Source organism: Lepeophtheirus salmonis, chromosome 14, assembly GCF_016086655.4.
Source record: "Lepeophtheirus salmonis chromosome 14, UVic_Lsal_1.4, whole genome shotgun sequence".
Classification (NCBI taxonomy): Eukaryota; Metazoa; Arthropoda; class Copepoda; order Siphonostomatoida; family Caligidae; genus Lepeophtheirus; species Lepeophtheirus salmonis.
Window position 1 is genome coordinate 19,478,406 of NC_052144.2, and position 26,725 is coordinate 19,505,130.

Genomic DNA, 26,725 nt, shown 5'->3' on the forward strand with positions numbered 1-26,725 from the left:
TTTTTTGATATCAAGGTGTTTATATATTATTATAAAATATACTTTCATTCTTAATTTTTGCCAAATAAGACACTTATAATAGGAGGATCGCTCTGCCCAATTTTTTTTTTTGTTAAGTTACGGAATGAAATTGGTCTTTGTTCTAGTTTTGATACTTAACATTTAGAACAACTTATCAAAATTTGGTGAAGATTGTATTTTACCTTATTTTGGCACATTTGGATTAAACATATTGGATTATTTTCATTTTATTTCATAATATAAACATACATTTATTGTTTAACAATTCTGAAATTATTTATATTTTCTTTAAATATTGAGACTTAATCCTATAAAACAACTCTTGATAATTTTGTGAGGATTGGAGTATATCTTATGTTGGCAAATCTGAATAATCTATATTTTCTTTAAATATAGGTTTTAATCACTTAGAATTAGTACTATATATTATCATCCGACTGATTTTTTGCTGGTTTGGTATCACGACAGTTATCGACTACTTGTAGTATGTTTTTGAAAGTTTTTCTCGTTTTTGATGTCCCTACATGGTCATTAATAAGCTTCACTTCCTTTTTGCGGCATTATTTACAACAAATATATTTTCCAGGATGAATTTTATATTAATATTACTATTGCTTGATTTTCATTTAGATACAAGTATCTTTAAAAAATCATAATTGATATTTGATATTCGAAATAATACCCAACTATCTGGCTTAATGAATTTTGACAAATCAGTCATATTTTCTCCAGGTACGAGTGTGAATTTTGGTTTTCCAAACCAAGTTCCATGTCTGTTTCAGTATTTCAATGTGTTTTCTATTTCCAGAAATTTGCTCGGAATATTCATTTTTTCGGTTTTATCGATTGACTCACTTAACAATGTTAATGAAACCAATTCTTCTGTAAAAAACTATAAATGCAACATTATTGTCTTAATAGCTACGCCTAATACAGAAGCTTGTACATTTTTACATTCTAGCATAGTATGAATTAGATTTAAATCAATGATATGAGAAGAAGTTGAAGATTGGGCAGTTATCCACCAAGGAATTTAACAATTAACAAAGAAATGTACAAAATATTTTAATTTTTCAAATTTTCCAGGATAAGAAATAGTTCCTTGAGGAAATACATTTATTTGAGCTATAGTGCCATTTAATTGAGTATAGTATTTTTACCCTCCAGCAATGTAAAGAACCCCTAGTCTTAGATTTTATTTTTTATTTTTTTTGAATTTCAGAGATACGTCTCTAAAATAAACAAGTGTGAGTTGAATTTAATTCTTTATATACCTTTCTATAATAGTCAAACTTTAAGGCTTTCTGCAAAGTGAATCTATCAAAAAAAAAATTATTTGCATTGTAAATTGTATTATTTTGGGAGTATAAAACCATCTGTTCTTTCGTGGTTTAATATTCCAAAAGCTTTTTTTTAAATCTTCCAAATAAAGACACTTCAGGCATTTTTTATACTTAAATATTCATTGCGTCACAAAAATGTGTAAGTAATCTTTCTCCAATGTGATATCTAGAAGTAAGTTTCAACAACTTTCTCTTCAACAATTGTAGAAGAGATATGGAAGCCGCAGATAGTTTCCCAGTGTTCGATGGTGTTGTGCCTAAAACCATTTCCCTAACATTTTTTGTACATTTCGAATCACTCAATGAATTAAAAGGAGTCTCTCCTATTATTTAGCTAAATAAATCAATTGTTTTTTGTAATAATGCAGGACCACCAAGTAATTTTACTCCAATGGCAATTCTTGAAACAAGTATGGGTATTTTTTCCCCCCAGAAATTAGGATTTTCAAGAGTTTCCATGAGTTTTTCATCCCAGTGCAATGGTTGGAGGTTTCCAGGAACTTCTCATTTGTTTTGCAAAACTAGTAACGGTTTCAATAAGATATTTGTAGGCTTGAGTATAACATAAATTAATCTTCTTTACGTAGGTTTTGATTGCTTTGATCACAGCTGACGTTATTTCTGTCAAGGCTGAAACATTATTCCTGACGGAATAATCCGAAAGAGAAAATAAGGGACAAAGGATTTTTTGCAAAAAAATACTAATTGAATTTGGAATTTAGCCTCAATATAACAAACCTCAAGACTATGCAAATGGCCAGCAAGAGTAAAAAAGGCTGCGATCATCCTAACCTGTAATGCATATTTATATTTATAATCCACGAAAACTGCATATTATAATGTAAAAATACGACCTTTTATTTATTTTATATTATAAATATTTTACTCGTTTTTTTTTCGTTTTTTTTTTTTTTTTTGGGATAATCTGAGAAAAGAAATTATGTTGGAATAATTGTTTATAATTTCCTTAGTAGAAAAAATCAAATAAGATGTTAATTTTACTCTGTCATAGATATAATGAGCATCCCACACACACTTCCTCGCAGATTTCATGGCAATTATATACTTTTTATAAAATTTTATCTCCTTTTCTACAATTTTGAAGCACATATGGAAGTAAAAATTCATTATAAACTCAACCATAGCGTGCAACTTTTTTGCTTCTTCTCCAGTCAACCATTCTTTGAGATGTAGAGTCATAGGAAACGACTTGCCGTTGTGATCCATCTTGAATGTGGAACAATGCCGATTTTCATTTTAAGAATATACATATATATCTGCAATTACTGGCATAATCATTTTCGTAATGCGATAAAGATAAAATTGATCATTAGTTCGACACTTTTAGATATTTCACGAAGGTGGAAAGTTGTGCTTATTTTACCAAATTTATTGTCAAATTCTAAGCCGTGAACGTTATAATTTCCACAAGTTACGCTATTTATAATAAATAAACACATAACAAAGTTGATATGTGTAGAGGTCGTATAAAAGATCCTAGAATTTTAAAGCGAAAAAGGAGAAAACTTCTTGGTTTTTTTTTCAAGCAATTTTTACTGAATAAGAAATTACTATAATAATTTTTGTGGATATAAAATTACACTTAACCTTGAAATATATTTTTATTCTGGTAAAATAATAGTATTGTAAAAAGTGTACAGTTTTTGATAATATATATTGTCTAGTATGAGTTTTATCAATAAAAAGCCGCGCAATTTGATGTTTATGCCATTATTACATTAAATACTTGATAATAAATTGAATTCCATCACTCGACTTAAACAAGTAAATATGTATTGGATCTTCTTTCTTCCTTTATTTTGTGATAAGTCATTAAGAGTAGACCATGTTCAACTTTCCCTTTGAATTTGATATATTTTTCATTTCTCTTTCTATTCCAACATCTCGTATAAGAAATCAAAAGTGACGTAAGGAAAATAGCTTAATAATACATTATTATACAAATATAATCCTGAATAGGGAGGGGGGGGGGACTCTCAATTAATTATTCCAAAATATTATTATTATAATTTATATAACAGAATCTTGTAAAAAAAGTTAATTTTACAGAATAGGTTCTCACAAAAAGTATTTCCAGGATATTTTTATGCTGTTTCTACACATACATATATATAATGCAAATAATCTAACAATGACATATGTTATGTCCGATCGCCTATAAAAATACACTCAATTGGCTTATTTGAATCTAATTTTAGTTCTTGATTTTCTCTAATATATTTTTAAATTTTATACCAATTTTACCTTTTGATAATATTTTTTTTTTTTTTTGTTGTGGTGTAGTAACTTTGTAATAAATTAAAACATTTGTAGCAATGACAGCGGACTCTCGTACGGAAATATCATATCTAATTACGTTTGATCGTTGTTTTCTGTTAAGAGGAATAAAATGAAAAATGAAAAATATCCTACAATACCAAATTCCACATTTTTTTTCATTGAAATAGATTCAAAGAAAATTATTGTACGTCTAAATCAATCCCAGTCAGAGTTATTGAGCCAAAAAAAAAGTGTTTCGTGAATTATTATTTTGCAGAGAAAAACGCTGAGTAGGATTTGAACGGATATAAGAGATGGGAGAATCACTGGAAGAAGTGTATAGAAGTACAAGGAGACTATCTTGAATAACAAAAATAAAATCCGAACAAAATCTTGTATCTTTGTTAGGTCGGGAACTTTTCAAACAAACCTCGTATGTATATTGAAATGATAATTTTAACATTTTATTTATAAAGTCTTACCAATGCAAGTATAGTTTTCAACAATTTATTGTCACAATAAATTAAGTTTACAAGAAATAAATAATTTAAAAGTGATGAAAAAAAGGACCTGTTTGGTGATGAAGAGGAAGGGGATGGTGAGGAATGGGAGCTGCATGGTGGTGGATAGGGATGGGAGTGTGGTGAATCGGCGCTGGGCCATAGGAAGGGGTTCCACTGTAGGTGACATCCGCCACATAACCAGTGTAAGCATCTCCTACGTGATAGTTGACGGTTTGAAGACGACCATCGGGTAATTGAACATGGTATTCTCCAGAAGTGGCATAACCATCACGGGACTCGGATTGTCCAAAGTTGTTTCCAGAGTAGTCATCCACTACTCCATAGTTGTAGGCATAGTGAGCAGGTTGTTCATAAGAGGGTGTAGGATGATATCCTTGAGCAGAGGTGAGGGCAATAAGTGCTGAGAAGGCGAGGAGGATCTGATAGAAAAGAAGTAAATAGGTAATCTGAATTAATGTTGAATGATTAAATTACCTTCATGTTTGGGTGATATGTTTGAAATGAATTGGAGTCGTACGTTTACTGATGTTGAGAAGTATAGATGTACTTATTTATATGTTTTTTTTAAACGCTCATTTTGTTGTTTTAATAAATATAAAGGGCGTTTTCTTAACATTACAACATTTCCGTTGGGTACATCGAAATACCCTTCAGTACTATTCTATAGAAAGACTAATAAATTTTTAAATTTCATAGTAAAATCTGTTTTTGGAAATAGATCACTACATTGAATTAATTTTTTTATAAATGAAAATATTTCGAGTTCATTTTGATTAGTAAATATTTGATGACATTTTATCAAGTTATATTAAAATAATTTTTGGCAATTTTCATCCTATAACAACACCTTCATATTGTTCTAAATTATACTTGTTAAAATTACTAACTACCTTCAAATTTATAGATGACATAAAAAACTCTTATTTTTTTTATCTATCATAATAATACAATACTTTTTATGAGTCTATGAATTCGTTAAAAAACGAATCCTCATATGACAGAATTTTATGAAAAGTTACAAAATATCATTTTTAATAATATTTATATTAATAAAGCAAGGCCCTATCTTTTTGTATAAAAAACAATGACAAAGTGCTCCATATTTAAGGATCCCTGATGTATATAATATATTTTTTTTATCAAAGAAATATTAATGTAGTTGTATTATTGAAAAATTGCAGGTGTATACATGTAGCATCGAATATGCAGAACTGTTTCAATTGGTTTTGTTATTGTTCTCTCATATATACCATAACCTAGATGCATTTTCAGTATACCGTTGACCATTTACGAAAGCATATTATCTGGAAAAAACTTTGAACTGATGCATTTTACTTTTGATCTCTAGGTGACTATATATTTGCCAATATTGAAGCTAAGAGATTCAAATTTTGCTAACATTATAAACATCATCTAGACACTAGATTATGTGTTTTTTAACTATATTTTATAGTTATAAATACAAAATTTATAAAATGTATTTACTAAATAGAACATTTTTGCATGCAAAATAACTTAAATTCAGTATGAAATTGTGCTGTCTGGTTTGTATTGAATAATAAAATTTATATTTAATGGAAGCAATACTATTTTTTTGAGTTTCTGTCACTTGTTAAACTTTGAAGTTAGAAACTGTCATTTCCGGTCATGTATTTCCACTACTCTCACGCTCAGCCCATTTCTCTATGTCTTTCATCAGTCTGTGTAATTTTTTAGCCTCGAACATCATGTGACATTTAATTATTTTCATTAAATATTATTTCCGTGAAGAAAAACTCTGAAACGCACTGTATTCCCTTAATAATACACTACTCCCAACATAGTTTGTAAAGTTTGGGGATTGACAAAGAGACATCAGCATAATCCTTCATAAAAGAAGCTTTGATACAATGGGATTCTACTCTTGGAATATAATTCATCTGCCGACAAATTTCGTTTTTCACATCAAAATATTGAAAATATATAGTGTTGAGATATAAAAGTCTGAAATACTTGTTTCTGGGAATTAGAAGCAAGCAGATGCTAACAAATAGATAGAGGTTTCCTATCTTAAAAGTCCTTAAGTTGGCATTGAGTAGATGATTTTGTCGTGGTAGTTTTATCTAAGAATCCTTTTTGTTTTTCTCTTTGTCTCCAAGACCCAAAAAATCTTACATGCCATTCTGAAAATATGAGTGAACTATGACGTAAGAGAAAAAATAGCATAATCTGTCCAGGACTTAAAAAATACTGTTCAAATCATTAAAAAAAAAATTTAATTTCACGAGAGTTCGACAGAGAATCCCTGGCACGGAGAAGATCATAAATCATTTCCATGGTTATGTCATCCTTATGTTCAACCTTAACCACAGGTTAACCTGGAGAAAAGGAAAGCGTTAAATGAAATGGCAAAAATGTCTAACAAAACATATTTGAAAAGATAATTTGGAACTGAGGGAGGTGAGAATCGACTGTCCAAAAAGAAATTGAAACAACTAAATTAAAATTCTAATAAAACATTTGACGATGAGAAGCCTTCTGAAACATGTTCAAATCCTAAGGGAAAAAAGTGTGTTTATGAACTGTGCAGGAAGTGTTGTAGAGATAACTGTGTCAGGTGTACTTTAGACTGTAATTGACATTAAGTGTACATCAAGTCCATGAGGGAAAGGAAATGTGGAAAAGATATGATAACAACTTTCTAGATTTTCATTCATCCCTTTATTTATGCAACTATTTGCATAAAATAATTGTCAATATAGTTTGTGATCATTTTTAATTTATTGAAATCTCATTAATTTACTGAATATTATATATTTTATTAATAAATGTTCATTGTAAATTATTCAACTTTATATTAAATTAAATTTGTGAGGGCATAATAAAAAATATTATATCTTGTTGAAGTTTAAAATTCTAAGTGCCCAAATTTTCATGCCCTATTCAGTATTGATTCTATTTCTGAAATATATTTTCTTAATAAGAGTCAAAACAACTTTAAGTTGTATTAATAAATATAATTCTATAGAAATCTTTACCAATATTACAAAACAGTATAAAATTACCAACACTACATGTTTTAAATAGTGGGGAATAATATTTCATTTGTCAAATATAATATTTTATAGCCCTATGTATATAATTAATGTTTTAGATCCATTCTCAGCAATAGCGATTAATATATCTATTATAACCACAAAGATTAAAAGTGCCAGTATTCGAGGCATACCTATATATTGTATATATTTTATGTTGTCAAAACCTGAGATAAAATTATTTATTCATAAGCAGTTTTCAACACTTTATTGCAGTAATAAATTTAGTAGACAAAAAATAAATAATTTAAAAGTGACAAAACAAAGTATCTGCTTTGTGATGGAGAGAAAACAAATGGTGATAAAGGGGAGTTGCATGATGATAGATAGGGGTGGGGGTGTGGTGAATCGGTGATGGCCTATAGGAAGGGGATCTACTGTAGGTGACATCGGCTACATAACCAGTGTAGGCATCTCCCACATGATATTTGATTGTTTGAAGACGACCATCGGATAATTGAACATGGTATTCTCCAGAAGTGGCATCACCATCACGGGACTCGGATTGTCCAAAGTTGTTTCCAGAGTAGTCATCCACTACTCCATAGTTGTAGGCATAGTGAGCAGGTTGTTCATAAGAGGGTGTAGGATGATATCCTTGACTAGAGGTAATGGCAATCAGGACTAAGACGGAGAAGATAGTAAACAATTATATACAGTTTTTATATTTAAATAAATCTCTACATAGATTTATTTAATTATAAAAACTGTATAACATATATGTTTTACCTTGATTTTGCGTATGTACTATGTGTTGATGAAATTAATGTCAAGCAATGAGCATCGTTTACTTTTATATTTAGTTCGTTATAAGAAAAAGAATAAAAAAACATAAGAAAAGGAAGTATCAAAGGATTTTATATACACTCAAATGTTTTTGGGTGTGTATTATTTATCTTGTCTTTGATAGATAAATATAAAGGTATTTTCAATTATTAATGTAATTACGTTTCATCTCAGTATTTATTTTTAAATAAGAAATATATGTACAATGAATTTAAAACATTTAATTTAATGATTGCATTTATATTAGGGATTTATATATTCATTTTTTTTTTTAATGTAAATATTAGATAAAATTATCAATTTATTAAAATACATGATAATAAGTTATTTAGTTTACAAAAAAGTATCAATATTTGTACAAATACATTTCATATTCGAAGTTAAGTTTATTAAGATTTAGATGTAAAAATATTTATAAATATTATCTCTTGCGATCCCTTTTCCTGATATTTTTATACCTACGAGAAATTCCTGAGAAATTGTTGCATTAAATATTCTTCTTAATGTTATTTATTATGTTCGATGAAAAACCGAATATATATTAAAGATTCCCCACCTAACCCCCCATCGATTTATTGGTTAATGAAATTACGTAAAATGTGCGTAAGCAAATTTTACCGCGCTCATTAGAGTTCCCATGAAGCCATTATTACTTGAAATTGATCTTGGGTAGTAAAAATATTTATTAGCTTTCATATGCTGTATTATTGGTTGGAATACGTCAGCAACAAAAGAGAATGGAGGCAAAAAAGCAAGAGATTGCTAATCTTCTCTGCACCCTTCACTCGATCAAACAGGTTACAGACATTGGGAACTCTGTTCGAGGCCAAGAGACTTATTAACAGCGGTAACAGCCTTTCCAGGAAGACGGGAATTAGAAGATACAGCAAGATTGCAACTGAAAACTTCTTGACCACTGAGGCCTTTGAAATTAAATCCTTGCCAATTTTTAGCAAGATAGTGTTGGCAGATGACCTCAACATCTACAAGGGGACTATCAGGAATGGAGCAAGCTGGAGGCTTAGTCTTATTTCTGTAGAAGTGGTCAACTCCATAAGAAATCAAGCTTGGTGCCAGGAACACCTTACCGATTTATGGCCTCCAACTTGTGGCCCTCATCACTGGACTTACATACTACTGGACTATGGAATAGGGTGGCTTCGTGGAGGCCTGCAAAGTCCTGATGTTTCAAATTACTATGTCATCAATATGTTTAAGGCCTTTTTGCTCAAACTGGAGGCCATGGTGGGCTACGATAAAGGAAATGTTTATAAATAAGTGCTGATATTATAACGAATAATTATAATTAAAAAAATACACGTAATACTATGTACATGTTGTTCTTGATGAAGCTGATTTAAATCTTACTATCAAAAATAGGAAGATTTGCTTATACACACTGTACATCGAAGAAAATGATGGCTAACGAAAGTCCTAAAAACGAAGCCAAGAAATTCTGACGTAGGAAAGATGAATTTATTTTTCATCTTTTGTCAATACCATAAAATCAAATATTTTTTTCTAAAAATATATGATTTTTAAATTTTAAAGTATTTATTATTTACAATTTTAACCCAGATTTTACATAAATTGGGGTTTGAATCCCTCGCTGAAGGACAACTTCTGGGGAAATGAGAAACTCTTGTTGTTTAATTAAACACAATTAAAAATCTACAAAGTTATTCTTTTGAACTTTTCAATCTTCTGATACTTGTTTATAAATACTTGTAAAATAAACGGGCTGCAAAAAACATAGGATATTTCTTTTACAAAATAATAAAACTATAAAAATAGATTTGTTTTCCATACATGCACACTTATAGTAAATATCTTAATTGGCTTATTTAATGAACAAAACATTAGATGTATATACATACAATATTTATAAACGATATCACTTAATATTTTTTACAGAATACACTTAATATATATATGTAAAGATACGCTTTTTGAATGTATGTAATGTGACCAAAAAAAAATCCCAGTGAGATTAATAAAAAAATTAATCTTTAGATCTTTAATGGTACATTTAGTATTACGTACATTGATTTGCTGATTAATATTATTGTAAATTATTGAAAAACATATTAAATCTCAAATTCAAATAACACAGAACCTGATAAGAATTAAAATATATGATACATTGTCTTTAATGAAGGAAAACTCCTTTCATAAATAGCAAACAGTCTTTTTTTCATCTGTTTTTGGCCAATTAATTGTTATTTGTTTTCTTTTTTTCTATAAGTAGTGGTTTTTTGGTCAAAAAGAAGGAAGAATGAAAAAATGCGTATATACATAATAAATATAGGGGGAATTTTAAATCTGTACAAAAATTAGACTTCAATATTTTGGTAAGCCTGAGACCTTTGTTTATGAAAGTGTATTGATAAGGGCCATGTGTATAATTTGTGTACCTCCGTATTGTGTGTACCCCTTAGGAGACTATTGAGTTTTAAAAGCTGCCCAAGTCAACTTTAACGATGTTGACAAGGCCTTCAAAGAGTTTAATGGTTTGGGAACAACTGCAAGGAAGACTCATAATCGTTTTGGCTAATAACTGATTAAAGTAATGGAAAACACGATAAAATGATTGGGCATGTGGCCTCCAAGTTCACCGGATCTGAGCCCCTTGGACTATTATGTGCGGGGCTATTGGCTTTTAAAAGCTTCCATTCTCAAGGCAATGGCCAACATGTACAAGGAGTTTTGTTATCAATGCTTCACATATTTCAGGGCAAGTCTGGAGGATATAATTGAAGCTGGAAGTGATTGGTTTGAGTAATTGACTTCACTATTTACCCTTCTGTGTAAGTGAAAAATATTAGAGAATTGCATTATTAATTCTGGGAATAAATTTGAAATTTACATTTTACTTAAATTTTTCCGGATTTTATATACCCACTCTGTAATTAATCGTATGTACATTGTACAATATCCATTAAAGACTTTTAAGGTTATTTTTTTGATTTGGTCAATCTATTTTCAGCTGTGTCTTAGTAAAACAATGAGATATGCATTTTTATATCGACTATGGTCCTTAAAGCATTGAAGAAAAAAAAAACATTTTTGAGTCAAAATTACCAAATATAAGTGATTTTAATGTATTTTAATTCATAAGATGTATATCAGTTTGTTGTTAATGTTCTTTAAGCTATTGTCTGTTAAAGGAATTATAAAGCCAAGTCTATTCTTATAATAATATAAAAGATGTCCGATGTGAACAAAAAATAAAAGACAATACACAAGTCAGGATCTAAAAACAGACTTGGTAGTGTTCATGGATCCGCAACTTCATATGCCACTGAAAGTAGAAGCCATTATCAGAATAACACAAGGAAAAATTGATTCAAGCGGATCCAAAAAAAGTTAAAAAGTTCAATAAATTGGGAATCTTTAATTGCTAATGAGCTCGACATTTTTGCAAATTTTTCTGATCTGGTGGTTTACTATAACTCTTTAATATTTTAATTGTAGTTATATAACGGGCGTTACTGGACAAAGATTAAAGTAGCAAAATCAACCCTTTTTAGTTTTTAGTATCGTTTAAATAAAGTATGAGATTTAACCTAAAATTTAAATAGAGAAAGAAGATAAAAAAATTATTGAATAAACTCACCTGCATGTAATGGTGCTGAAACATGAGGTCACAAAGAGTCAGACTTTATTTTACCAGTTAGATTAATTCATATACACATATTCACACTCAAAGGGTAATATTTTTTTCGATTAAGTTGAACTTATTAGATCATGCAGGGTTTTCGTTTGTGTTCCTTGAAAGAAATTCATTAATAAAAATATACTGACCATTACTTTATAAGTAGAAACATACTTTTTTTTCACTTACATAGCAATGGCTTCATTTATAATACGTCCCATGAAACAAATTAACATGCATTAAGGTATATAAGATTGTAAGTGCATGTTTATTCTTCAATAAATCTATTTTTAATTATATAGGTACAATAATCATCAAACATCATGTATCAAAATATTAGCAATCTAACCAATTACATAAATTAAAAACTAAAGAGGATCTCATTTTACAGAAAAATAATCTACATACTCCCTTCATTGCACAGTGTAATCAAATTTGTAGATCAGGTAATTCAATAAATCAACAGCTCAAAATATATGTATACAGTAATATCTTTCATTACGAGATATAAAAATACTGATCCTACACTAAAATTAACTGGAAGCTTTCTTTTTTAACGACATTAACTATAATTTATATCATTATAGTCAGCATGCAGATTAAAGATGTGATCAACAATATTCAAATAAATTTTTTAATAAACTATTCAAAATTGTAAACACAGTCACAAGTACTTCTTTATTCATCATATTATGAGTACTTCCATTTTGTGTTGAGAGATATAAAGCTTTTTTCTTCTTTTTATAATTTCAGGCGTAGAGCGTCACACACTTCGTTGCTACAGAGTTATTTTTTGCAACACCAAGTAGGCACACAGTTAGAATTATATTAAGACTACACTAAAAAATGAGTCATCCACAGACAGACAAACAAACTTGAGTAAATTTATATATAATACGTTGTCTTGAGGATAAAAGTATCTGTACAGAATGAAGTGTTTGACATGCAAAATGTTTGTAAATGATTTTATAGTTTGTCTAAAATAAATACTTTTTTTATTTCTATATATATGACAATAAACTTGTGAAGAAGAAGGTGAATGTTTATCATATAAATGTCGATTAAAAAGTTTTTCTCATACTTTTCGCTTATACTCAATTATGAACGCCTAAAAATATTAATGTTTCTGTTATTTATAAGTAAATGAAACCCTCAAAAAAAAATTATTTCAATTTTCCCTGATATGACAAATTGGAGAAGCTAATTAGGAAAATTTAAACAATTCTATTGTCAGAAACATTATCCATTATTTGTGTTTCATAATGATAATTAATAAACATTTAAAATCAAAGTTTTGAAAATCAAATGAGATGGGTGACTTTTGTTATTGCCCATACACTAAATAAACTCAACGTCTGTATTTAAAAAAATAAAGATATTTTCATTTTTTTGTTTGTCGGAAAATTTTTTCATTGAAGGAATATGTTTGTTTTATGGAGAAAAAAAAATGAGAAATTTAATTTGCAATATATTTACTTTATAAGTGAGGATGATTTGGTAATTATTTCAATTATTCGAACAAACGGCATTTACTCAAAATTATTGCATGAGACCCGGATGTGATGGCATCAATTTTTGCTAACTTGTAGTATGAATATCCGTTGAGTTATTTGCGTTAAAATAAATTGGAAATCTCAAATTAAGTGAATAAATTGCTTTTTGTATTTAAAAAAATGAAGCAATTATCTCATTTTTATATATTGTACCAATAAAACTCACTATCTAAACTGCAATTAGTTTAATTTAATAATATATTTTGTCAAATTATTTATTTTGCAATATTTATGTTCGACGGCAAACTCACGTTCCTCGCTTCTACAACGCATGATAGCTACTAACCATACCTACTCGTATATCCAAGAAAACTTTAGAATCTCACCTATAGAAAAGAACCACACCCATCATGCAGCAAATTTCTACAGTTTCATTTCCACGCATAATAAAAAAGAAAGTTATTCTGCACTACTTGGTCTACAACGTACTTTGATGCTTTGTTGTTTGATTGCAATTTCTGAAACATAACTGTAGCTTGATATTTATCCGGGGTTTATAACATAAATAAACCCCAATATTTATTCATTCCAGTCGTAATAAGTTTAAAAGGTTTTCTACACTAAAGGTAGAAAAGTATAGATATAACTTAAATAGATGCATAAAACTTAAAGTTTTAAGGAAATATATTTATTCTTTGTATGCATCACTATTATGTAGATTATTGAGAATGAGGATGTTTTAAAATTTGGACCTTTTTTAAGGTCCGATAATAAAAGGGGGTGTAGGACACGACTTATTTTATATTGTATATTAATGAATAAAATAACCTTAGTATTAGTATTAGGTATCACTTTTTTGTATTCAAAATGCAATTTATCTTATAACTTAAGTAAATTATATGTTCTGTAAAATCTTTTAGTAAAATAATAAAAAAAAATAGCAGTTTACATACAAACCAATATTTTTGCACATTTTCTTCTTAAGGGTTCACAAAAATTAACTCCCTGAAGCAATATACAAGTATAAATTCTTAGTTTTGTATTGTTGAAAATAAAACTCTTTAAATTATGTCAAATTTTATTATAAGAAAGTAAATCTATGTGATAAATTTGAAAACACTTCATATACCTATATGTATCTACAATATTTCCAATCCAAAAAAAAAAAAAGATTTTTTATTTATAAAAATACATTATACTCTCAGTTTTTGAGATACCGAGCGTTTGTTTTTTAATTTGAAAAGGCGTAATCCCTAAAATTTCCTTACTTAAGACATCTTGAAAGGATCAACTTTTAATATTATTAGATTAATGTTATGCTCAATGATGTATCTTTAACATTTTGTGCTACTTTCTCCTCTCAAAGTTTAATAAACTCTTACTGTTACAATATATTTATAATAATGGTATCAAGTATGATCAAAATCATAAGTAACTTTTTCCGTAATTCTGGTGACCAACAGGTAAACAAACTAAAAAATAAATAAACAGAGACAAAAACAAAAACAAAGTTTGATTTGATCAAGTTGATCACTTCTTCTTCTTTTTCTTCTTGTTATTATTATTATTTATCTAAAATATAATCAGAAGATATTTGAACTTTGAATACTTTACATTGGTGACCCCGACGTGGTTCGAAAAATGCCCTGAAAGCAGACTTCACCACCTGTGTCTCTCCAAAAACAAGCATAGTCGATTAAAACAGAAGAGGCAAATTTAGCAATGGCCGTCGCGGAACTCCGCCTTCCTAGGTTCTGTTCTTCGGATGTTGAGAACTGGTTCCGGAGAATTGAACTTGATTTTGCGTCTAGGGGGATTTGTCATACCAAAGTTAAATATAGTCTTATGACATCAGCATTGCCGGGAGAAGTTTTCAATATTATTCCTATTAGTGAGGAGAATCTCACTTATGAGGGAGCGAATAAATCCATATTAATCCGATATGGGTTATCATCTTCCGCAAGGATAAAAAGAGTGATGGTTGATACTTTCGGGCTCTCGAGCATGGAGGTAAAAGGTGAGGTTGAACATCTTCTGGATGAGGAATATCTAAAGGATTTACGTGAAAGTTTGACTAAAGAGGCACTAATAAGGAATCATCCAAAGAAACAACAGGGATATTTGAGAGTACAATCAACACTTACGAATTGATATATTTCAGAGCTTCTTTCCAAATTTTTGTATTTAGATGTTGCTTTTTTTCCTTTGACGTTATGTCCTTCAACCATTATTCATACTTGATATACAGAAAATAACCATGTGAGTTGAAAATACCTTCAGCATACACATAATTTAACAGTTTAAATTATACACATATTCTGAACTTTTCATGATAATAATTATTAATTCATGACACCTTAATTCTACAGCGACGATGGTATCATTTTTTTGATGGAGTTGCACTGATTAAACATAAGGAAACATTATAGTATTACAATTACTCCATCTAACCTATGAATCTTTTGGTGAAATCCATATACATAAAGTATATTTCTTTCTCTAGGAATCGCCGTGGTGTGAACGTAGACACATCAACCTCAAGAGAATAAATCCCAATCGTGATGTCCATGAGCTATAGCGATTCCATTCATTTTTCATAGCATTTTGACTTTGTCGTAAAGTATTATCAAATTTATTTTTAAACCCATGCCTTCCAAAAAAAAAAGTATTATTTAAAGTATGTAAATACTAAATGTAGACATAGTTTTAGTGCCATTGTCTTTAAAATTATCCTAAAAAAGGTTATGGTGTCTCAGTAGACGGTGGAATCATTTTTACATCCACCGATTTTTACTTATCCAAACATGTATTCAGACGGAATTTATTCCTTTGCTGTTTTTGAGGAAGTTAATACTTGTATTGTATCTATATTAGTCCAAACCGACTCAAACATCATTCTTTTAGACTGTTTTGAGAGTAAAATGGGATTCATTTTTGATACCGCTAGCCCGTGAAAGGAGGTGCTGTACCACCGTGACTCTCTAGTATGCATTTAATATTATTCGTGAAACCTTAATTTTGAAAGATCATTAAATCTTTTGAAATAATTTTATAGGCAAATCTATTAATTTTTATAACTTGAAAACAGGTTGAGTTGCATGTGATACCAGCAGTCCGTAACGCGAGGTGCTATACCGACACTGTCGCTCTAGTCTCTAACATGTTTTGATAGAGACTTTGTATATAATGAATGATTATCAAAATATTTTGAAATTTTATCAAAAACCTACTTCAAAGACAAATGAGAAATTATAACTACCAAAAAGAAAGGGTTGTGCGTATAATATTAAAATATATATATATATGAATTTGTGTATTTAACAATATATATTAATAATTGTAAAGTTTGTCTGCTAAAAACTCCTGTTCTCTATATGTTTTCCCCTGAGAGGTTTATATATATATATATATATTAAAAAAAAAAAAAAAAATACATGTAAAAAGTTGAAATAAAAATATATGAATTTATGAACACGTATCTGTAGTCTCCATATTTGTATGTAGACGAAACAATGTTATATACATATATAGTTGTCTGAATGATTTTTTTAAAGAAAAGTAATGTGTTTAGATCTACGAGTATGTACAATATAAAGGAATTGTTTCTCTACGCTCAAGTCTCACCAAAAAGTTAAGAACTCTCAAATATGTAAATATCCAACGAGTAATATACAAAGTTTTATCATATATTTAAATTACATGTACGTCTACCCACAATCGAAAAATGTTGTTGTGTTTTTTTTTAAACAAATTCTGAAGAACAAGACGAAAGTTACGAAATACCATCTTCTACTTTAACTTTGAAAACTTCAAAGAAGCCATTTATTCATATTTCAAAATCCAACGCGAGCACTTACCCGCATGGTTCATCACCTTATCAATAGATATTTTAGCAATATAAACATCAGTGAGCAATTGAAAACATTTAAACCATTACATTATATGCTTATCTATTCATAATCAAGAAGAGAATATGAAAAGAAGAATATTTAATCTTGTTGTCTATAAAGTAGGGTCCCCAATCACCGGGTCATGAAGAACGTTTAAATTTTCTTTTTTATTTGTCATCAGTTGAAATACGTATATTTCTTAAAATTACTAAAAGACTAATGAGTGCGTATGTGCCCTGTAATGAAATTCGCATTTGAAGGCTGACGATGTTTCATGCTGACGGAGTAATTAAAATTTATAATAATTACATCTTCTATAAAAATAAAGCAAAGTCCATCATATGTCTGTCTGTATGTGATCTATACATCCATATTGAAGAAATTGCAATCCAATCGACCGTTTAAAAAAGAAAAGAATAAACATCATATATGTATATTGTCGTATAGAAACAGTATGAAAAACAATTCAAATCTTGTAGATGTTTAGGTCAACTAATATGTCATACAAACCAATACAAGCCTATGTGGCTAAAGTCAAATTAAAAAAGAAAAGACTAGGCAAATACATAAATTATATATTTATAATAAAATTTTTGAATTTTTATAAAAGAAATTATATATTTGTATAAAGTTTGAAGAAATTTCTCTGGTGATTCGTTTCTATATAAATTTGACCAATAAAAATTGATGCTTCAATGAAATATCAATCATTTTCTGAATATTTTTTTAATTCTTACATTTTTTTTTTTATCAAACGAATTTTTCAGAAGAAATGCCATTTTGGACATAAAATTTTAAACCTTAAGAGTATAATTTTTTTTTGCTAGTATGAAAACAATATTAGTAGGATTGTTTCTTCTTTACAATACGAATCAATGCTATTTTGTACCTTTTTTTGTGAAAAATTCGTACAAAAAAAGTTTTTGCTATTTTCTTCGCAAATTTCGCTTTGGCATTTTTTTTTGACAAAAATACAAAGATGGACAAATTTTTTCATGCAGGTATGTTAGTAAATTATTTGAAGTTTATAACATTTTTTAAATCCATAATAAAACATATTGATATTATACAGGCGCATCATTATTATTATAATACTCACCCGTACGATGGGATATAAAAATTAAGAAAAATAACATTGACAATTGTCAATTTGATATCCTGCTCCCTCCTATACCGGAGCAACGGCGGGTAACCCTTTGCTACTATAATATATACGTCAAAATATATTTAATCTAGAAAAAACTTGAAACCATTAAATGTGTTGTTTTTCATCATTTTTCAGCCTAAAAATGGAAATATATCGAGTTTAGAACAAGATACAGAATTAATAAAAACACTTTTGCAATAATACCACTTTTAGATAAGTTTTATAACTCAAACTTTCAATTTGATGATTGCTTTAAGGACAAAAAATGACTCTGATCGATAACAGTCCCAAAATAACATAATCCTAGATATGTCAGAATTCATATGACTAAGAGAAAAACTGACGGTATTCTGCGCTAATAGATTATTGTTTTAATTGTTCCCCTTAATCCCCTAATTGTTTCCCTGTTTTATTAAAATAGATAAAATGAAAGACCCTCCTGCAAAGGATAGATTATTTATAATTTAACAAGTTATTACTAAACAAAAATGCTCTAAACATAATATTAAAGACATTTCCAAAGATGAAATATACGAATATAATTCAACAGTATGTTAAAAAAACAAAAAATTAACTAAGCCACCTTAACAATCATAAAAATGGCTTGGAGGAGAGCAGTATAGCTGTCATGACGTTTTATTAGATCAACTGCAAGGAGGCGTGAGAGGAAGGTAATAAACACAAATCCCACTCCGTATATAGGAAGACATATAGGGTGTAATTTCTACGATGTAGATCCACAATTTTATTCTGAGTCTAACACTATCCTTATTCAGGACTGAAAACTGCAGTTCCATCCAGTTCAACCTTGGTCTGGCCCGGATCTGTCCGGCTTATCTTTCCTCAAACTTCAATTGTTCGGTCCTTGATGACGGCACTCAACTTCTTAAGAAACGTCCCAAGGACTGATAGAGCTTGTCCTAATTCTGTACTACTTCGAATAAAGAAGGACGGATACTGCTCTGTTTATGTTGATCAAATGATAATAGGAAATCTGTTATCATGCAGTCCAACTTAATATTTTCATCGACTGCCGTGTCTATCTTTATGAGCCAGTCCCTCCGAGATATCATCACTCCAAAAGCGATCAATAATGTAAATTCTGCTGCCTTAAAAAAGCAACCTCCCTAAAACAACTATCGAATAAGTGGCGAGAGGACATATATATATAATATTTCTCCAGTGTATTTGCAGTCTTGTTATTTGTAAATAATAAGCATGTACCTAGAGTAGAGGAAAACCACTTTGGTTTCGAGTTTGTGAAGGGATTTTGTGACATACATCCCAATATTATTTAAAATAGAGTGGTCGGGAGTGATACCAAACTGATCCATCCATACGTATTTTTATTAAATATCTTAGGCTATTCTCAAGAAGTCTTCCAGAAACGTCGCTCCTAAATATTTTGATGCTCAAAGTGGACAGACTAGTAATGCACTAGTAGAACGTCGTTGCTTAATTGCACGACCTCTCACAAAGAAGTTGTGGGAAGTCAAAGAGGGATTCTAATTAAGAAAGGACCAAGGTGAGGAAAAAATCCATGAACGCATCATTTTGGAACGGAAGGGTTCTAAACGTTTTGTTGTTCCTATTAGTTCTCCTAGATGTCGAAAGCTAGTCTTCTGTACCTGTTCTTTAGACGTACGGATCTCCATATTGCTGAAATTCACTCTCAGCTCTGATTCATTTATAATTTTATTTTGTTATTAGAAATATTTTTAATTAGTGACTGGCCTAAGATCTCTTGAGTACTCTCAAGGATCACTTTGAGGTCGTCGAAATTCTTTGTAAGTTTTGTTTAAATATCTTAGACATATTATCAGGTCACTACTCGTTCATTATTTGTGTAGGTAATTATGTACCAGTAAAAATAAGGCAGGGAAAAATCAATCTCTCTATCTACAACTTCTTCTAATATTGAACAAGGAAGAGAAGCCTCCTATCCCTATTTTGAAGAGAACTCAAGGAAGACCACTGACAATTAAATGGTAGGAAGTGAATCTCTGATTAGTTGCCGAAAGGTATAACTATGTGGGACCAAGTCAAATGCTTTCTCAAAATCTATTTAAAATCGCGAAAGCCTTTTTTTCAATCGCTGATAGAATTAAACATAATGCAAGGAATGTCTTCTCCTATTTTTGTTTTCATGAATCCTTTCCATTTGCTCGGAATAATGCTTGGAAGTACTTTCCGCAATCTCATATTTTGTATGAATGTCATTATTTTACTTGAAGAGTTATGCAGAGAAATTGATCTACAATTACTTAATTAAAAAACATATTTTTTTTTTAGAAAACAGGACCAAAGTAAGTTCGGAGCTAATGAAATCGAGAACACCACCCTTTTCAAAGATCTCATCGTAGTAACTGCCAAGGACCGGAGCTAAGTCAGAAGCAAATTCTTATAACATTCGATAAGGACTAAATTCTTATTTCTTAGATCAAGTAAGCCACGCAGTTCTAAGATATTCAATACCCATTCTGTTTACATTTCTAACTATTGTGTTAATTATTCGAGCTATGTGAACACTCCTAATGGAAAGAGTAGCTGTCGCATAGCTATACTATAAATATTCAGTCAAATAATGATCACGTGGTTATCGTTTCACTACATGAATTACAGAATTGGCTCGGAAGAGCGGAAAATGTAAATAATAATATTAATTATAGACCATTCCTATTTACGCATATATATCATTTTCTTGTGGAAAGCAAAATGACATGTAATAAACTATATCATTACTTTCAGTCAAAGAAATAAGCAAGTTCAATATCAGTTATAATCATTTGTTTGTATGTATATACAAATACTCAGCTATTGCGTATAATCATTTTTAATAAACTACACAAATACATTGTGCTGCTGACATAGGATTCTAAAATTTAAAAAAAAGAACTTTTTGATTCAATGATACAGATAATATATAACAATACCAAAAAGAGACTGTTGTTATCATCGACGTACATTTTCTTTCCTATTTCTTTTTTTTTTTTTTGCAATCTTAACAAAAAGTATTTCAGTTTTTTTTTTTTTTAGAAAGAAATAAACATTTAAGTAAGATATAATAAAATCATCCATTTATTTGTAAGATTTATAAAAAAACATATCAGTAATTTTTGAATGAAGAGATGTTTTGTTAATCGCAGAAGGAAAAAAGTGATTATTGAAAGATGAGTCCATTCAATATACTTAATTTTCTTTTTTATCTGATATCAAATACATGTTCACATAATATTTATAAATCTTTAAAAACCTATTTTCTGTTCTATTTTGTATACATTCTGTGAGGATTCTGCTGTAAAATTTTGTTTTCTTTAACGTTTGACAGAATATATTTATTTTATTATTATTCTTCGTTTGATATTTATTTGACGAGAACGTTAGGTACTTTTAAAATACCATATGAAGCACTTTGTATACTTAGTTCTAGATAGATATTGATATGATTTGAGATATAATTATTTATTTGAACGTACGTCATGATATATATTTTTTTTTAAATGTGGAATAAGTATGGGAAAATAATTGATCTTAACCACTTTTTGGTGTCGTTGTGTGCACAGTAAACAAAAATATCTAGACTATAAATATAAATGTAAGTGAAGAGAAGAGAAGGGCATTCAATCCACAGACAATCATTAAAGGAGTTTACACATCAAGTGAAAAAATTAACAACGAAAAGGTAAAATAACTAATTAAAATAAATTAAAAATGCATATATTGGTTGATTCTTTGCTCCTTAACAGACCCTCATTGCTCTCTCAGCCCTTTTCTCTGCTGCCTTGTCCGCCCCTCAAGGGTATAGCACCCCTCATGCTGCTGCTCCTCACCATGGAGCCTCCTCATATGAACAACCTGCTCACTATGCCTACAACTATGGTGTAGTGGATGACTACTCTGGAAACAACTTTGGACAATCCAAGTCCAGTGGCGGTTATGCCACCACTGGTGAATACCATGTTCAATTACCCGATTGTCGTCTTCAAACCGTCAACTATCACGTAGGAGATGCCTACTCCGACTATGTCGCTGATGTAACCTACAGTGGAATACCTCACTATGGAGCTGCAGGACAAGCTGGACATGAGGGAATTGGTCATGCAGTTGCAACTCATAATCACGGTGTCAGACATCATGGAATTGGCCAAGGTGATGTAGCTCATGGTCCTCATGGGCAAAGTGTTGCTACTCATGCTGTTGTTTCCCATAGACATGCTGTTTATGGACACGGACACCACTCTGCAACTCATGGACACGCTGTTTACGGTCTTGGTCACTTTTAAATTTAATATTTATTGATATATATTTATTTAGCTATATTTCTAATAAAGATTATTTAGTAATGTAATTTAAGGAAAACAGGGGAATTCAAAATTAAATTATTGAATCAAATTCTATGACGAATACTGACTCCAAAAGAAGTAAGATTGAAAGAACTAAATTAATTATATCAAAAAAAGTATTTCCATTATTTTAAATATCTGAAAGAGTTTATTAATATAGGTGCAAAAAATTATAGTTTAGAAAATCAAATGTGTTGTACAGGTGTGCGCGTCTAAAACTGAACACTCCTTTAAATTTTACGGCTTGAGGGCTTGACGAGGGGTTCTTTTGTAGACCTTAAGGCGAAGATAGTTCTTAACTAGCGGGTCCATGGTCCTTCTGCTGACGTTGAACTCCCCGGAGAGGCCGCTGACGGTGACCTTGCATCTCTTGTCCTCGGCAGACTTTTTCACGGCAGCAACCATTTCGTCCAACCTTCGAGGCCTTGACTAAGATCTTGTGGTCACCTCAAGAGTCCCGTTGGCTACCACGCTGTAAACGGTAGTGCGGCCGGAGTTCAGAACCTTGGCAATTTCAGTGGGAGTTTTTCCCCTCACGGAAAGTTCCAAAATTGCAAATCGACGTCTCTCCATAATATTGGCTGTTGTTTCACTGTTGATATTTAGATTTTGCTGGAGTTTTGTTTATAACTAGTCAAGACCCTTGCCTTGAAGTATAAACATGTTTTAACTCAATTAAATCACGAATATTTGCATGGCGTAAAATTTAAAGGAATGTTCAGTTTTAGACGCGCACACCTGTATGTAAACCAGTATGAAAATACGTGATGTATTAGTTACAATGGAGTTGTTAAAATTTTTAAGTTGGTATATTCACACTTACTATATAAGCCTGAGTGATTTTGAAAATGTTGTAACTCATGATCGTCCTGGCCACGATTTTGATCATTACCCTGTAGCTACTTATGCTGTTAGCCATGTATAGCTCACGAAGTTGCCCATCATGCTGTATACTATAGAATCGGAAGTCAGGTTTTTGCTTCACATGGACACAATTCTGTATCCAATGGCGACACTGTTTACGGCCTTGGCCATTTTTATATTGAATATTTATGTATGAATCAATTTTTCAATGTATTAATAGTCAAATTGAAATAAAACATAGCATAAGCATAATATTTGAAGAGGTTGAATAATAGAACTGAATGTACATAAGTCTTTCCTTGACATAAAAAGTAGACACTATTTACTGAAGTAAATAAATCCACGTTTATTCATACATACATTAAATATATACAAACAAATATTTCAATATGTGTGTAATACAACTCAAATATAACATGTTTCATTTATAAATTTGAAAACATTTATGGATCTTCAATATTTATTCAATAATTTAAAATTATTTACATTCAACATGAATCAATAAATGGAAATAAATAGATTATATTTTATCATTGGTTAACACCCTAACATTTAGTGAACACACTGTTTATAACGCAGTTAGTCAACTGGGTAAAAAATAGACAACAAAGATATAACGTATTTAATTACATGATGATTTAAAACAATTGAACGATTATACAAAATACTTCATTAAATTTGTGTATTATTTTTTACCTATTATATCAATTTTGCACCTGTAAATATCTATTGAAATTACTTGTATAAATATAAGATATTGAAGTCAAATAAATCCTTGTTTTAAAAAATAATCTAAACAGTATGAGTTTACGATTTCAAAACGATATAATTTTTTTTTTTTATTATGAAATCATTCAATCTTTATTTTTAATAAACATTTATGAAATAATATTTACTTTATGTGACTTTTGGGAGTGAAATTAGTACCCATTAGACACATGATAAGTTTGCGTGTACTATATAAAATTATAACTCCAATATTACATTTTTCGTCTGCCGTGGTACCCTTATTACTGACAATAAAAATCAAAAGAATTTGAGAAATCAAAAGGAAAAACAAAGAAAATACTTTAAAGTAAAAAAGTTAACTAAATTATCTAACCCTAATGAGGCGTTATTACTTACTTCTCACAAACAAAAACCTTTCTGACTTTTAAATCAAAATAAAACATTAAATAAAAACTTATATTTGAAATTAGCACACAATTTTGCAATATACATAAAATTAAGTTGATTTTTTGGCCATTTGAAAAAAGTAATTAGAAGCAAAAAGATTAATTTCAATATTTGTTTAATATCAAATGTATTCTATTAATATTTATTGATTTGATGTAAGTAATCTAATCTACTTATTTTTAATTAATGTCCGAAGATTTCCTACCTACAAAATATTAGTTACTTTTTACAATTAGTCAAATAATTGAATTTAATACATTAATTTCGTTGAAATATTCGCCTGTTACAAAATTATTAAGACAGCTTCGATTTTAAGAAAAGTAGAAGAGTTAGCTACAAAATTCCACTGGCATTGATTTTCTCATGAATTTTATGGAGGACAAATATTCCATAGTTATTCAGGGACTATATAGCTAAGGCCTACATACCAGATTTGCACATGTTTCTCCATTCGTAGCTGAACATTGAGACTCACAATTTTCACTTCTACTTTTTGATACGGTACAAACTGGGCCAGACAGTGTATAAGAACCATGGCTGGTGAGATCTGGGATGGTACTTTTAAACTCGAGAAAGGTATCTCATTAGGACGTCCCGAGAGACAAGAACAACCAACAACATCTCACAAGTCAAGCACCTGGTCGATTTACAAACCCCAATTGAGGTTTCTAGAGATCTCAGCGGATCTTTTCCTACCACCCACGTTCATTGTTAGAATCCTGACTGATTATCTCCGCTCCAAAAACCTCCTTTATTTATCTCCGGCCAAAAAAGATGAGCTATTGAAGTGTTGTATGGGCCTGATTAAGCTCTTCCAATACCATGGAAAGCAGTTTTTGGAGTTCTATCTGTTCGTACTCTTCTGTAAACTGAAGCACCTGCTTCGGGATTACTATTTTGATAGTCATGAAGAACTCACACGTGGTGTTCAGCCAGTGATTAAGTTAGAGATCAAAAAGGAGCTTTGCAGGCAGTCGTGAAAATTGGATAACCATTGTCATGACTTTATCCAAGCCGGAGGAGACTATGTGACATGATTGAGTACCTTTTTTAAACTTTTGAATGTAAATTCTTGTCTTACTGGGGCAGTCTCAATCATTTCGGAAAAACCTAATAATTTAATTTGAACTGAAAAAATAAATCAAAATCAAAACTTTTTTTGATTTTTTTTTCAAATCATTTAAAGTTATAATTCATGAGGTCTCCGAATTCCGCAGTAATTTAAACATGTCAGATTTTGCATAACTTAGTGTTGGGAATTTTTCTGACTCACTATATGGTATGTGTGGTATATTCCCCTTCGTGCACAGAAAACTGCCCTGGAGAAAATTGCCCATTTGGAACATTGCCGGTCTTTTGTTCAAACTTGATGAATAATAACGCATAAAAAAGTCGTTTAATATTATTTATGATAAATATCTAAACATATTTGTCTGTTTCAGCCCCCTAAGGAGTATCTTCAATTGTGAGTAATATTATTCCAGTATAGGAGGAGGAAGGGAGTGGGAAATAAATGGCTTAGGGCCTCTTAAAATATGATGGAATACTGGAAGAATATTGGATGAACTGCAGTTTTTATTTTACGGATCCGGTGGTATCCCCCAAGTATCCTGCGCAACTTGAGGGCTTGGAACTATTTTTTAGTATTTGAGGGGTTCTTTGGATGTGTTGGATGAATTTTCTGTGGTTTTTAGCAATCCCATACTACCTTCGGGCAATCAGAGGGCTGAGCGTACTCCATCATATTTTCAGAGACCCTAAGTTATTTATTCACCCACCCTCCTAACTAATTCTCTTTATGCATTTCTTAGAAGATTGGATTGAAGTTAAAAAATTACAAGGAAATTATATTGCAATAATATTACTCACACTTGAATGTACTCCCTTGGGCGATGCAACAAACAAATATGTTAAGTTATTTATCATAAATAATATTAAACAAATTTATGACATGTTTTTATTAATCATCGAGCTTAAACAAAATACGGGCAATTTTCTCCAGAGCATTTTCCTCGTACCATTCCCCTTATATCACGTTTTTTTATGATATTATAATAAATTATTAAAAAAAATTGAGGCTAGCAATAATTTGTTTAAATGTTGATGAGTTCGTTCATACTATATTCATA

The 26,725-nt window shown here is 30.1% G+C and overlaps 2 protein-coding genes across 3 annotated transcripts in view; one reads left to right on the forward strand and one right to left on the reverse strand.

The window, feature by feature from the left end:
• The window catches only part of LOC121129797 (neural cell adhesion molecule L1.1), a 297,246-nt gene that overhangs the window by 50,941 nt on the left and 219,580 nt on the right, over nucleotides 1-26,725 (forward strand). The window contains exon 1 of one of the 2 annotated variants that reach the window (XM_071893368.1): nucleotides 20,542-20,657. The exons of the other annotated variant lie outside the window; for it this stretch is intronic. The gene's annotated coding sequence lies outside the window, so the exon portion shown is untranslated. Of the gene's footprint in view, nucleotides 1-20,541; nucleotides 20,658-26,725 lie in introns of those variants that run through there. 2 annotated transcript variants of the gene reach the window in all.
• On the reverse strand, nucleotides 4,138-4,679 carry LOC121129188 (cuticle protein 19). Its single transcript, XM_040724869.2, has 2 exons — nucleotides 4,643-4,679; nucleotides 4,138-4,587 (listed from the first exon to the last, which is right to left on the reverse strand). The coding sequence occupies exons 1-2, from the start codon at nucleotides 4,646-4,648 to the stop codon at nucleotides 4,192-4,194; spliced, it is 402 nt and encodes a 133-aa protein (XP_040580803.1). The 5' UTR covers nucleotides 4,649-4,679; the 3' UTR covers nucleotides 4,138-4,191.